The following is a 13,362-nucleotide window of genomic DNA, read 5'->3' on the forward strand; positions in this document are numbered from 1 at the left end:
ACTCAAATTAATTTGAGCCTCTTCGTTACGAATTAGCCTATTAATACACCGAAATTAACTTCTCTATAGTAATCTCAACAATACCTACATTTCTCATTTATCAAACAAGTGACAGTTATGTTCTTGGTCAGACCAGCGCAATTAATGTATCATGCATTTAAACATTACTGGCCCACGCCAAAATCACAGTATTGATTATATTACTGCAGTAAATACATTTAAAACCGTATTCCCGCTTAAAATATCACTTAAGCATTCATGTTGCATTACACGTGAAACGCACAAAGGGAATCCATAAAGCCAGATCCGCGTTTCGTGGGACAAACTTTGCACTATTTGGCACACAATTATATTTCGTAGAGTAACAAAGAAGTGGAAAATTCTATATAATATAATAGGAATAAAATCTCCTATTACACTCATGATTCAAACCTCTGGGTCAGCCGTTCTGACTGAAGATTCCTTTAGTTTCCCTTAACCCTTTACTGTTCACTATGACTTACAGTTGACCAAAAAATCTCAAACTTCTACAGGATGATATATAGGCACTCTATATCATCTCTACGGATTTTGAAAATTTTCCCGCCAAAACTCTTCGAGTTATGAATTGTTACCATATGGTTACATTGTACAATATGCCTGTATTCATAGTTGTAACCATATGGTAACATTGGTCAATATGGTGTGCTTGTTATGTAAAAACCATTTTTACTAGGGCAGCTTGATAGTAAATTGATATAAGAGTCCAGTTGCAAAATACTGAATATATTTTAAACCGTGTTCAATTACAAACAATACTTTTGTGTTACAGCTCCTAAATAGTCATGTTATCAAATATCTGGGGCATATAATTACAACTTACAGCCACTTGTCAAGAAATGATGGTGACTTTTTTGCGTGCAAGTTAGTATAAAAATGACAGTGTATTTATTTGGACTAAATAAATTACAAATAATGGTTATGGTATTGGATGTTTTCTTGCACTGTAATGTAGTGCTTATGGACATATTTCTTTACCATATAATAAAATTTTTAGAGCAGTATAGTTAGTTTCTACGAATGGAATACCAGAAAGCAGTTTTTGATTTTATTTCAGTAAAAGACAACCTTGCATCACATTTATGCACGTAATTCGACTAGTACCATATTTCTAAACCGGCACCTTCCTTTAGACGTATGGATAGGCCAGTGGGGTATATTATCTGTTGTAGTATCATCACTCGGGCGAAGTTTTCAGTGGTTGACCTGTCTTTCCTTGCGGTTCTATTGTCGATTCTACAGAGGACCATCCTCTCTTTGGTTTCCCACACGTAGCAAGTGCGTAGGTAATATCAGAACGATATACCTTCAACCGTATATGTAATTCTCTAACCATTTTACGGTCTCTCCTGCATATCAGTCAGCTGTTTACTACAGCCAAGTCTAGGATGTAGCCGAAGGTTTTGAAGTACCAATGTTTGGCTTTCATTGTACGATAAATTATAGTTAGCATATTTGATTTATCCACTGCCCCTATATGTTTGGTTTATCGTTTGATAATGGCTAGGCACTAAACATGCATTTTTTCTTTGAAACTTCAGAGTCAGCATCAGAATAGGTTATGTCATCCGGTAGAGATGTAAGACCTTTTGGAATGCTATTATTCTGAAAAAAGAAACAAAGGAAAAATTATTCTAAATCAGATATTTTTCGATGTTTTTTTTTTATGAAGTAAAACCTTCAAACATGAAATAGACTTTGGTGAATATCTGGATTCAAAGAACGTGATTTAAAATTGTATTATGTCACATAGAATTTACTGAAAATACCAGTAGCAAGTTATAGATATTACGCCAAAGGACGAGAATAGTGAAAATGTAGGAAACAAAAAGGTTAGGGTTTTTATCCACTTTCTTTCTACTAGTAGTTTTGAAATGTATATTCCATATCAAGCATATAATATGCTAGAATTTAGCAGCAACACAAAGAAAATTTGCAACAGCAGAATACTTCTACGAGATGCATAAACATATATAGGTGCTAAATGATTCAACATACCTCACCGTCAGGTACATAATCTTGATCTTGAGGAACTTAGGTCTTCATCGGATTCGGACGAATCAATGTCAGGCAACTGCGATGAATCGGATATGACAGCTGTTGCTCCTTAAGACTTTTTCGTAAAACACATTGACCGAGATACCATCCCCATCCATTTTGAGAAACGACGAACTGAACTCTGAAATGAACAAACTAAAAAATATAATAAGTCAGTAAGCTATAAATTTATTTCTCATAGATCAGCGTTCAGGATAGATCTGGGTAAAAGAAAAAGGGGTACACAAATTGTACCTAAAACACATTTACATTTAACAATATCCTATATCAAAGTATTATTAGAAATGGTGTAATACCAACAAAACCTTTACTGACAACGCCCCTGATCACAGTTCACTAGATTTACGAAAGCCGAAAATGAAAATGGACACGCCTTAATGAAACAAATTGATGAACCAAACTGTAATATGGAAAATTTCACAGAGTAAAGACACATAAAGCATTTCTTTCATGTATGAATATAAACAATTCAGTAAATACACTTGTACATAAAATCGCGAAGAATACAGTTCAATAAATAATATAATTTTATTTCCTCATTGAACAATGTAACCATATGGTTACGCGAGGTTTAACAACCCTAAACGTACTCATAAATTGATATAATTGATAAAATTAAATTTAAAATCTTTCAATTAGGCTTTATAAACAACTAGAAGTCAACAAAACAAAATTACTGTTACTTACCTAACAACCAGGAATATTTCCTCTTCACCCTCTGTGAATTCTGGCTTTTACTAACAAACACAATACATCTTTCGCACATAAAGTCACCCGAACCCACGACAAGGTGTCAGAACGAGTCAGCGTACGAAGCGGAAAGGTGCAGCCATATGGTAACAATGACCAACAACGGAATATTGAATTAGCGTTCACGTTAGACAAGTTCGATTATTTTGTAACCATATGGTAACAAAAAACAGTAAAGGGTTAAAACATACCATACAAATACTGTAATAGTACCTCAAGGTCAGGAACCATAGATAGAGGGGAAAAGACCGGGATTATTAAGTGGACGGTATTTTTAAAGTAAAAGATTTACACTTTTTGAAGAACTGAAATGTTGGAAACCATTTTTAAAAAAAATTAATTTCCAGTTGCTAATTTGCTTTCTTATAATAGATTTTAGGATTAAAGGATCTTTGTAACGTACGATTATCATACTGTACATCACACACACTCAATTAGATACACAAGTTGCTCCAGTTGCATTGTGGACAATACGAACTCATAAAATGAAAGTTTCCAAATTAGATTTTGTTACATCTTCATGTTTGTGGCTGTCATGTATCACATGGAACGGAACACTACACAACCTTTCAACCTGCAGACTGCCACTCTCTATTGCAAAATGATTTGATAGAATGCATAGTAAACACCAAACTGAACCTGTACTCACCAGCAAACACCCAGATTGCGAATTCACCGTAACTGTTTCAGCAAACAGTTCAAGGAATACGATATTGAATTGAAGGAGCAAAGTTTCAGCAGTAGCTTAAACTGAAATTTTAGTTCTTGAGGAAATTTCTTGTGATAGTGTAAATAATGTTTTTTTGTTTTTGAGCGTCTATATAACACATTTTTTCAGGAATGCATTAAACTAGCAGAGAAGAGAAAACAGGCAAAATTACGCTGGCTACAAAATCCTAATGAAATAACTACACAAAATTTCGCAGATATCAGGCGGGAAACTTCCAAAACTTTTAGAACAAAGAAACGCGATTTTCTGAAAGCTAAAATTAAAGAACTTGAAGATAATAGTAAAAATAAAAACATACGAGACATGTATAAGGGAATCAACGAATTTGGAAAAGGCTATCAACCTCGTGCTTATATATTAAAGAAATCTGACGGTACAGTTCTCACTAACACGGATAGCATCTTAAATAAATGGAAAGATTTCTTTGACGATTTGCTTAACATGCAACCAAAAACTAGTATGCGTGGAGAAAAGGAGATACACACCGCAGAACCGAATATTCCAGAACCCAACCGAATAGAAGTAGAAACCGCTATAAAGAAATTAAAGAAACACAAATCTCCGGGTGTAGATGAAATTCCGGCTGAGTTAATTTTAGCTGGAGGCGAGAAATTGTGGAACAAGATACACAAACTCATTCTCCTTATCTGGAACAAGGAATAATTGCCACAGGAGTGGAAAGAATCAATCATTGTTCCAATTCACAAGAAAGGCGACAAAACTGACTGTAATAACTATCGAGGCATTTCTCTTCTGTCAACATCCTATAAAATCCTTTCAAATATTCTGTTAGCAAGACTTACCCCATACGCAGATGAAATTATTGGAGATTATCAGTGCGGATTTAGACGAAATCGATCAACTATCGATCAAATATTTACCATTCGCCAAATACTCGAAAAAAAAGTGAGAATACAATACCCCAGTACATCAACTATTTATTGATTTTAGAAAGGCGTACGACTCGGTTAGGAGAGAAACATTATACAACGTTCTTACAGAACTTGGAATACCGAGAAAGCTAATTACATTAATTAAAATATGTTTAAATGAATCCCAAAGTAAAGTCCGGGTAGGAAAATTTTTGTCCACGAGGTTTCACGTCGAAAATGGCCTGAAACAAGGAGATGCGTTGTCGCCATTATTATTTAACTTCGTTCTGGAATACGCTATAAGGAAAATCAAAGATAGCAACCAGGGCCTAGCGTTGAACGGTATTCACCAGGTTATGGCATATGCTGATGATGTAAATTTAATAGGGGATGATAGGAGAACAATAGAAAGAAATGCAGAGATTTTATTAAACGCTTGCAGGGACATGGGTTTAGAAGTAATTGCAGAGAAAACTAAATACATGGAAGTGCGTCGGGACCGGAATACAGCAAATTATGGATGCGTTAAAATCTTAAATAATACTTTCGATAAAGCGCATAGTTTCAAATATCTAGGATCAGTATTAACAGAGGAAAATCATATTCACGAAGAAATTAAATGTCGACTAAAAGCAGGGAATTCGTGTTACTATTCGGTTCAAAATCTCTTGTCGTCGCGAATTCTGTCGAGGAATTTGAAGCTTAAAATATACAAAACGATAATTATGCCTGTTGTTCTGTATGGCTGCGAAACATAGTCACTTACTCTGAGGGAAGAACATAGACTGAAAGTATTTGAGAACAAGATCCTGAGACGAATATTCGGACCCAAGAGGAACGGGAATGGGGAATGGCGGGAACTTCATAATGAGGAACTACATAAGTTATATGGTTTACCCAACATTGTTAGGGTCGTCAAGTCTAGAAGGCTTAGATGGGCGGGTCATGTAGCTAGAATGGAAGAAAGTAGAAACGCTTTCAAAGTCTTGACTGGAAGACCAATCGGAAAACGACCATTAGGAAGACCTAGGCGTAGATGGGAGGACAATATTAAGATGGATCTCGCAGAGATTGGAATACAAAGTAGAAACTGGATCCAATTGGCTAAGGATAGAAGTCAGTGGAGAGCTTTTGTGAACGCGGCATTGAACCTCCGGGTTCCATAGGCCATAGAGTTAGTTTTTATACAACACATTTTCTCTTTATTTAATTAAGGTATAGAATTCAAACAATCGTTTCCAGCGGACTTAAAGTAATGGTAAATCCTGAGCTTTTATAGGCGCAGATTTGAAATGTGTCCTTTTCCTTAACATAAGTATGATTATCAGTGAAGTGAAAGTGGAACACAGATGAAAGTAGGGAGACTTAAAAGTCATTTTTTTATTATTTATTAATCATCTGATTTACAGAATATAAGTCCGTTCACAGGATGTCTGTTTTGTTACACAGAAAATTTTCTAAAAACACTATTTCTGAGAGTGCACAAGTTATTGTATAAGTAAGTAATGTAATTCGTCTAACAACGTTAATTTTGTGAAATGTTCCGTGCTATGGGTGACAAGAACTCTGCTAGAATAGTCACAATGCATTTGCAGTCTGGGTGTTTTTGATGAGTACAGTTTTAGTTTAGTGCTTCTCTCTATATCTATGCCAGCGAGCACCTTGGACGGCTTGAGTTACTTTGGTCACGTGGCATACACTCCACAGACAGACAGTATTGGAGAACTTACGACACATTTTATTTGTATACAGAGTCCGCCAGAAAAATGTATACTTGTTTAAGGGAAAAAAAAAAAAAAAAACTGGATATCATACAGGGTGTCTATCGGTCACGAAAGTCATGAAAAAGTCACGAAATCAGAAAACGGTCATGAAAGTCACGAACAAGTCACGAAATTTAGTTTGGGTCACGATTTTTTAAAATGTGGACAAATATAAGTACAGACTAGAAAATTTTGTTGTATAAAACGTCAAAATTCACCACCAAACATGTTGATGGTCGGCTTTAAACGCTACCAAATCACAAGCAAAAGCATGCTTCTATCGCATGCATGAAAATTCAGCCTAATTCGCACCCAAATTCGCTCTTGAGAATGTTACTAAATTTTATGGTTTGGTAAAGAAAAGATCACGAAAATTCATTTTGGAATTTTAGTAGACACCCTGTCATATTTCTTAATTACATTTAATTATTGTTCAAAACATGTTACAAAAGTTCAGGTAAGCATATGTTTATATTGGATGTTCAAAATGTTGGCTGTTGCTTCGGATGCTTGAAAACCTTCGCCAGAAGATTAGAGAGGCATGTGCATCGGTCTCCATTGATACATTGACTCCTGTAGCTCCAGTACCGCTCGTCGTTCCATGCGCCTCAAACTTGTCAACAATGCGTTTGATTGTTATGCGGGTTGGTGTTTCAGTACCAGACTCCCCTCTCCACTGACCCTGCACTTCGATGGCATTCCCAAACCTGATAAAACATTTCAAAACGTACTTACGTTGCTCGAACGTCAAGCGTACACCTGTCATTTTCTTATCTCATTAACCGTGCTGACAGTACCGACATCTGTTGAGCGAAAAACCGTACTACAACATACTTAAATTTCAGAACAACTGTCAATGCCAGTATCCTGACACAGGATGACAAACAGTATACATCTTTTTGGCGTATTTGTATGTGGAATGCGAACAAAGGAATTCCAAAGTAGGCATGACTAACGAATTACGTAACAGGAAATGGGACGTCATTTTATACAATAAGCCCTTTGTCTACACGCTTTATCAGATAGGAAGGAGAGAAGAGAAGAGAAACAGCTATACTGGGTTTGGTCTTCATTTATCTTTCCTTCCCATTACTTGTATGGTGAGACTTGTAGACAAACTGCTTATTATAGTATTGAGTAATAATATTTTCAGTACTTTTATTAAGTAATTCGTTGTATATAATATATAATGAATAAATATACTTTGTTTTTCTTTTTTCCAGGTTTGCTATATTTGTGAGGAGCAAGGCAAGGGAAGTCGCTCTACTATTGGAGCTTGTATGCAGTGTAATAAGTCTGGTTGCAAGCAACAGTTTCACGTAACTTGTGCACAGGCATTAGGATTACTTTGTGAAGAAGCAGGAAATTACTTGGATAACGTCAAGTACTGTGGCTATTGTCAGCATCATTATTCAAAACTGGTAAGTGGATTTTTACGCACCTTCCTCTTTCTTTGAAAATTCTGTAATGTAGGTATTGTTGTATTTATAGAAGTAGTGTTGCTTTTAGAGTGAATTACCAACAGCGCGTACCATGTGGTTGCAAAATTGTTAGTGCTACAGTATACAAGAATTATAATTTTAAATCAACATACCGTATTTACGCGATTCTAAGACTTTACTTTTTTCACTTTTTTTTCCCCCTTCAAAATCAAGGTGCGTCTTGGATTTGAGTTACGGAAATTTAGGCCAGATTAGATGGAGTTTTGCCAAAAATTGCTAATCCCGTTAGTCACGATTCTTAAATAAGTGTATTTTGTGTGTTCGAACAGGATGCAGAACTAAATCCGTCGCATTTTACGCGAAATAAAAACCCCTTAAAATTAGCCCGCAAATCAGTGGCAAATGAAAGAGATGAATCATTCTCGTGAATTTACGACAGCGGAAATGTTCCTTCCCCTCTCACATACCGTGGCTGGGGGAAAAGAAACAAGTTTGAATAATTGCTGAAAAATTATTTATTTGATTGTGTGTACATACTGGTATAATATATTGATACCGATAATGGATTGCTATAAAAGTGACGCGAGCAAGTGTTGTACCTTAATTACAGTAGGAAAAACAGTACCAGCAGATGCGCATGAATGTACCATAAATTCAAACGGTAAGTTTCCGCGTAGCGTAGTCGCTAACGCACTCGCCTTCTGTGTGAGCGGTCCTGGGTTCGATTCCCGGTGGGGATACTCGGTCGAAAAAGTAACAGCTTTTTCAGGCCAGCCGTTCTGAGTGAGTTTTTTTTTCTGGGTTTCCCTCACTTTTACCAGGCAAATGCGGCGATGGTACCTAACATATAGGTCTCAGGCCGCTTCCTTCTTTCCCTTTCATCGGCTAGTGTGATCTCCGAGGGACGTCATCCCTCATATGTAACGAACTAATATGACCATAGGTGCCGAAAGCCCAGAAATCTAATTCCTAATCCTAATCCCAACAGTAAGTTTAACGTTTCTTTATTTTCTCATAATATTATTTGTTTTCCCATGTTTATTAATATTTTTTTATTAAAATCAATGCAGAGCAGGTTTTTTCATTTTTACCAAGCGTGAGTCTTACATTCGAGGATTTTTTTTCTATTTTTTTCTTTAAAAAAATGGGGGTGCATTTTGCATTTGAGGGCGCCTTTATTCGCGTAAATACGGTAACTTTAAACAACCACAATTTGTGTGTAGGTGGTAAATGAATATGCAAACCACATAAACATTAAAAAGTTCTTACCCGTCTATATTCTGTTGGTCATTCCTTTAGACTAACCTTTCTCAAATTCTTTTTTTAGCGGGACTATTTCTAACAGAAGAATATAATACTGTATGATATATATATACAGGGCCGGATCCAGGATTTTCTGACGGGGGTGCATCAATAACTACCACTGCATTTGAATTAAATTTTAATTTTTTTAATGCCTGTAGGCATCTGTGGTGTGAATGAGGAATATTATTTCGCTTGGTGAATACTTTTCCTTTTTCCTTCAGAAAGTGGACTTAAACTATTGCTTTTGCAAAGCTCCGCTTTCTCCCAAACGGAAACATGATGGCAGAAAGTTTCAGAAAGTGTTGGCTAGTTTCTCATTTTAGATGTTGTATATTTACAACAAAGGGAGGGTGCAACCCCTAAATCCGACCATATATAATTCACAGGGTGGACCATCGTATTGATACGTCATTATAACTTTTAAACTAATAGATACGGAAAATGCTGAAATTTCGGAAGTGAGAGGGACATTGTTTGATATACTCTGCAATACAACCAAACTAACCGTGTTGTCAACTCAACTTGATGTATTTTTTTCAAATGACACTACGTCAGGTTATTACGTATTCAAGGTGTCCACATTTTAGAAAGTCAGGGAAGTAAAAATGTATCAGGGGAAGTCAGGTAAAAAATTGATTTAGGTCCATTGTTCAGTTAGTGAATTGAGTTATTTATGAAATAGTGAGTGTAATATCGGCCTAATGCGTATGTTTGTAAACTTACATTCTTTTGGATCAAAGAAAATTGTAAAAAGAAACAGAAATGGAGAGAGAACAAGGCCAGCTATGGGGAAGCTGGAGACTAGGGTTTCTTTCTTTTTTTCTTATTTTTAAATTATTCAGTGGTCAGGAAAATCTAGAACTTTGGTCATGGAAAGTCAGGGATTTTTTTTCTTCGCCAAATTGTGTGGACACTGGTATTTGAAGTCTACATGTAAAACTAAAACTTATAATACCATACTTATGGAATGTTGCAAACTGAAGACGCTACACTATCATAAAGATGGAAAAACAACCGAATCTGGGAGAGGTCGGTAATAGTAATTAACATGAACGTTGTAATGCACATCTAAAGTACTTGTGTCGAATACTACGGTCATGGTATGACGTATTTCGAACAAGTTGGAAGAAAGTGACAAGGAATTGAAAATTTGACTATATTGAAGGAACTTGATTTCGAACCACATCCAATTCCTTATATGGTTTTCATTAGACATAAAGGTCATAATGCCGTTTACAGCAATTTGGTGTATCTAACCATTCATTCCATATATATAACTGTTATTATTTCAAATGGTAGGAACTTTTTAAAAAAACATTTTCGATTACTTTGCTTCTATAACGTTACATCAATCCTTTTTGGTAAGTCTAATTACAACAGGTTCTCGGAATTACTTAATTTTAAGCAGTGTTACAAACTTGAATATCTGCCATATCTCCAGAACTGTTTGAAGTATCGAATTGGTGTAGGATCTTAACACCCATTAAGAACTACCTATGTAATTGGATGAGTACTTACGTAAGTAGTTTTTTTGAAATAAAAAAGTTTGAAAAAAGTCGAATTTGTAATCCCTTGCATCTTCATTTCTATTTACTCGAGTTGATTGAGTTGATTGAGTTGATTGAGTTGATTTTGAGTTTAACGTCCCGTTCAGCAGCGAGGCTATATAAGACGTGGACCTACTGATTAAAGTGGAATCCGAATCACATGAGCTCCTGCCGGAAATCGAACCCAGGTCTCCCACGCCAAAGGCGTGTACGCTTATCGCTTAGCCATGAGGGAACTCTCCAGTTTATTCGATACCTATGATATCACGAATATATAGAGAGTATTAGACACTAAAGGACTTTGGATATGCATTGCTCCGTCAGTCTCACTTGCATTACTAGAGCCCTTTTCACGTAATATCAACCCCTAAAATATATTTATAAATATATTTAAAAAAAAGTCTGAAATATGTAAGATTATTATAAATTCATAATGAAATATGTACTATAAATATGTATTTTTAACATTAATTCTTATTTTGTTTTAAATTTCCTCACAAAGAGATAGGTTTATTCTAAAAGGACGTACCAAAACTAAAATTACAATATTAAAATGCTTACATTAACAGGGTGTCTATCGGTCACGAATGTCACGAAATTTAGCTTTTGGGTCACGATTTTTTTTAACTGTGCAAATGTAAGTACAGATTGGAAAATTTTGTACTATAAAACGTCAAAATTCACCATCAAAAATGTCTATGGCCGGCTTTAGACGCTACCAAATCGCAAGAAAAGTGCGTTTCTATCGCATGGATGAAAATTCGACCTAATTCGCACCCAAATTCGCTCTTGAAAATGTTAGGAAATCTTATGATTTGGTAAAGAAAAAGTCACGAAATTTAATTTTGGAATTTTAGTAGACACCCTGAAAGTGTTCGTGACTTTCTGCAATGTACATTCAGGTATTAACCACAGTTTGAATATATGTAATTTACAATATGTCACCACCAGTACATTTGAAAATATTCAGAAGTAAATATTTATCGCCGATCAGACAATATGTTATTGTACGCAGAGAAACTTCTCTGTACGTTGTAAGAAGTAACCTGAACATTTGTCAGTGACCCCGCGTAGCGTAGTCGCTAACGCTCTCACCTTCGGTGCGAACGGGCCCGGATTCGGTTCCCGGTGGGTGCACTCGGTTGAAAAGTGTAAAAAGCATTTTAGGCCAACCATCCTGAATGAGGTTTTCCTGAAGTTCCCTCATTCACACCAGGCAGATGCCGGTGTGGTACCTAATTTACAGGTCCAGGCTGCTTCCTTCCTTCCCTTTCCCCGGATAGTGTGGTCGCCGAGGAACGTCATCCCTCAAACGTGACGGGCGAAATGGCCTTCGATGCCAAACGCCCAGAAATCTACATTCTAACCCTAAATCCTGAACATACATCAGGAGGTGAATGTGAATTGGAGAAACCTTGTTAGGAGGGTTATCTGTTTCACCATTGAGAATGCTGCGCACTGTCATGCTGTAGCCTGACTTCCTTTTAGTTACTGCGTCAAATTTTCTTTGAATTCTCTCTTCCACATCTCTGACAGCAGCCAGTTTTTTTTTTTCTGTATATATAATATGCACGTGGCTTTCAGGAAAGAAAGCCCAACAATTTCAGGTGTGTTGATGCGTGTAGCAGTCCAACGAAAATTGCTATTTGTGTGTGCCATATCGGAAGCAAACTTGGGGTCCTTGAAGAAATTGAGCATTGCATACCGACACAGCTGAGTCCACCAAAAATGAGTGAAGCCCAGATATGACTTCTTCAAAATGTTTATTGTAAAACTGACCTGCCTGTATCCAAGTGCCCCATCTAGTAATAATAGTTTCCGCAAGAAGTGCTACGCCTGCTTGTAAACTATTACACGTTGTGGTATCTTCAAAAACATCTTTTTTGTGGAAGAAATAAGTTGGTTCCCTTCAGAAACTTGATTCTCACTTCCTCAGGAACGCGTTGGAGAGCGTGTGCCATGCAAGTGAAGTAGATCTAGTTAGAATAAAACATTTTTAAGTGCCGTAGCAGCTTTTTAACATGTATGACGCAGTGTCTGTGTATATAAGAACTCTTGTACGCCATCTGGATACAACACTTACGACTTATTATTCACAATTCGTGCTATGGTGGAGTGATTTGTAAGCTCCAGAACTAACTATACAATGAGATGTGGTGTAGATGAAGAATCAATAGTTAGCTTTCCAACTATGAAATTAGCAGCATACTGTTCCAAAACATTAGTTGTTTCGTCGACGGAAATCAGTCCGCCCTAATTGATTCTAAAGCTTCTTTGTAGAAAACTGGAAGAATCCTTTCTGGAGGATTGAGTCGTCAGGAACTTCACGGCCACAGTATTTTTCAAGGAAATCCCGGAACTTCGGTACTTGAATTTTGTTCCAAGGGATGTTCTCTGCAATAATTGCTTCGCACATTTCCTTGTAAAACACACTGAATGAAGAATCCTGTTGCATCTGGTTCTGTAGAACTAGCTTCATTTCATTTCGTAATTGTTTTTCACACGAAGTGCGAATATTCTGTTCTAAGAGTTCATAGTGCACCTAGTTGGTTTTTGTTTGTTTGTTTGTTTATCGCACATCGACTGTTATCCAAGACCGCAGTTTCTGAGATAACGAGGAGGCAGGCGGAACCATTCCGGTTTTGTACACTGAAACACGGATTAAATACTGAGGCATGCTTTTCTTGAAACTCCAATGATCAAAATAAAAAGCTGACAAATTTTATATATATATATATATATATGCTTCAATCAGGATTTGTTGTTGCAGGCTGCGAGAAAATAAAAATTTCACAACAAAGTAGGGATGAAAGGTAAGTACCGCTCAGCTTTGTGTTTCTCACCTTACATTGTTGG

General features: G+C 36.4%; 1 protein-coding gene across 3 annotated transcripts in view; it reads left to right on the forward strand.

The window, feature by feature from the left end:
- The window catches only part of LOC145669032 (uncharacterized), a 97,337-nt gene that overhangs the window by 33,104 nt on the left and 50,871 nt on the right, over positions 1-13,362 (forward strand). For all 3 annotated transcript variants that reach the window (XM_081737379.1, XM_081737381.1, XM_081737380.1), the window contains one exon: positions 7,436-7,633. In XM_081737379.1, coding sequence (XP_081593505.1) covers positions 7,436-7,633 — 198 coding nt within the window. The remainder of the gene's footprint in view (positions 1-7,435; positions 7,634-13,362) is intronic.

This window comes from Thermobia domestica, chromosome 13, assembly GCF_964235325.1.
Source record: "Thermobia domestica chromosome 13, izTheDome1.hap1.1, whole genome shotgun sequence".
Lineage (NCBI taxonomy): Eukaryota > Metazoa > Arthropoda > Insecta > Zygentoma > Lepismatidae > Thermobia > Thermobia domestica.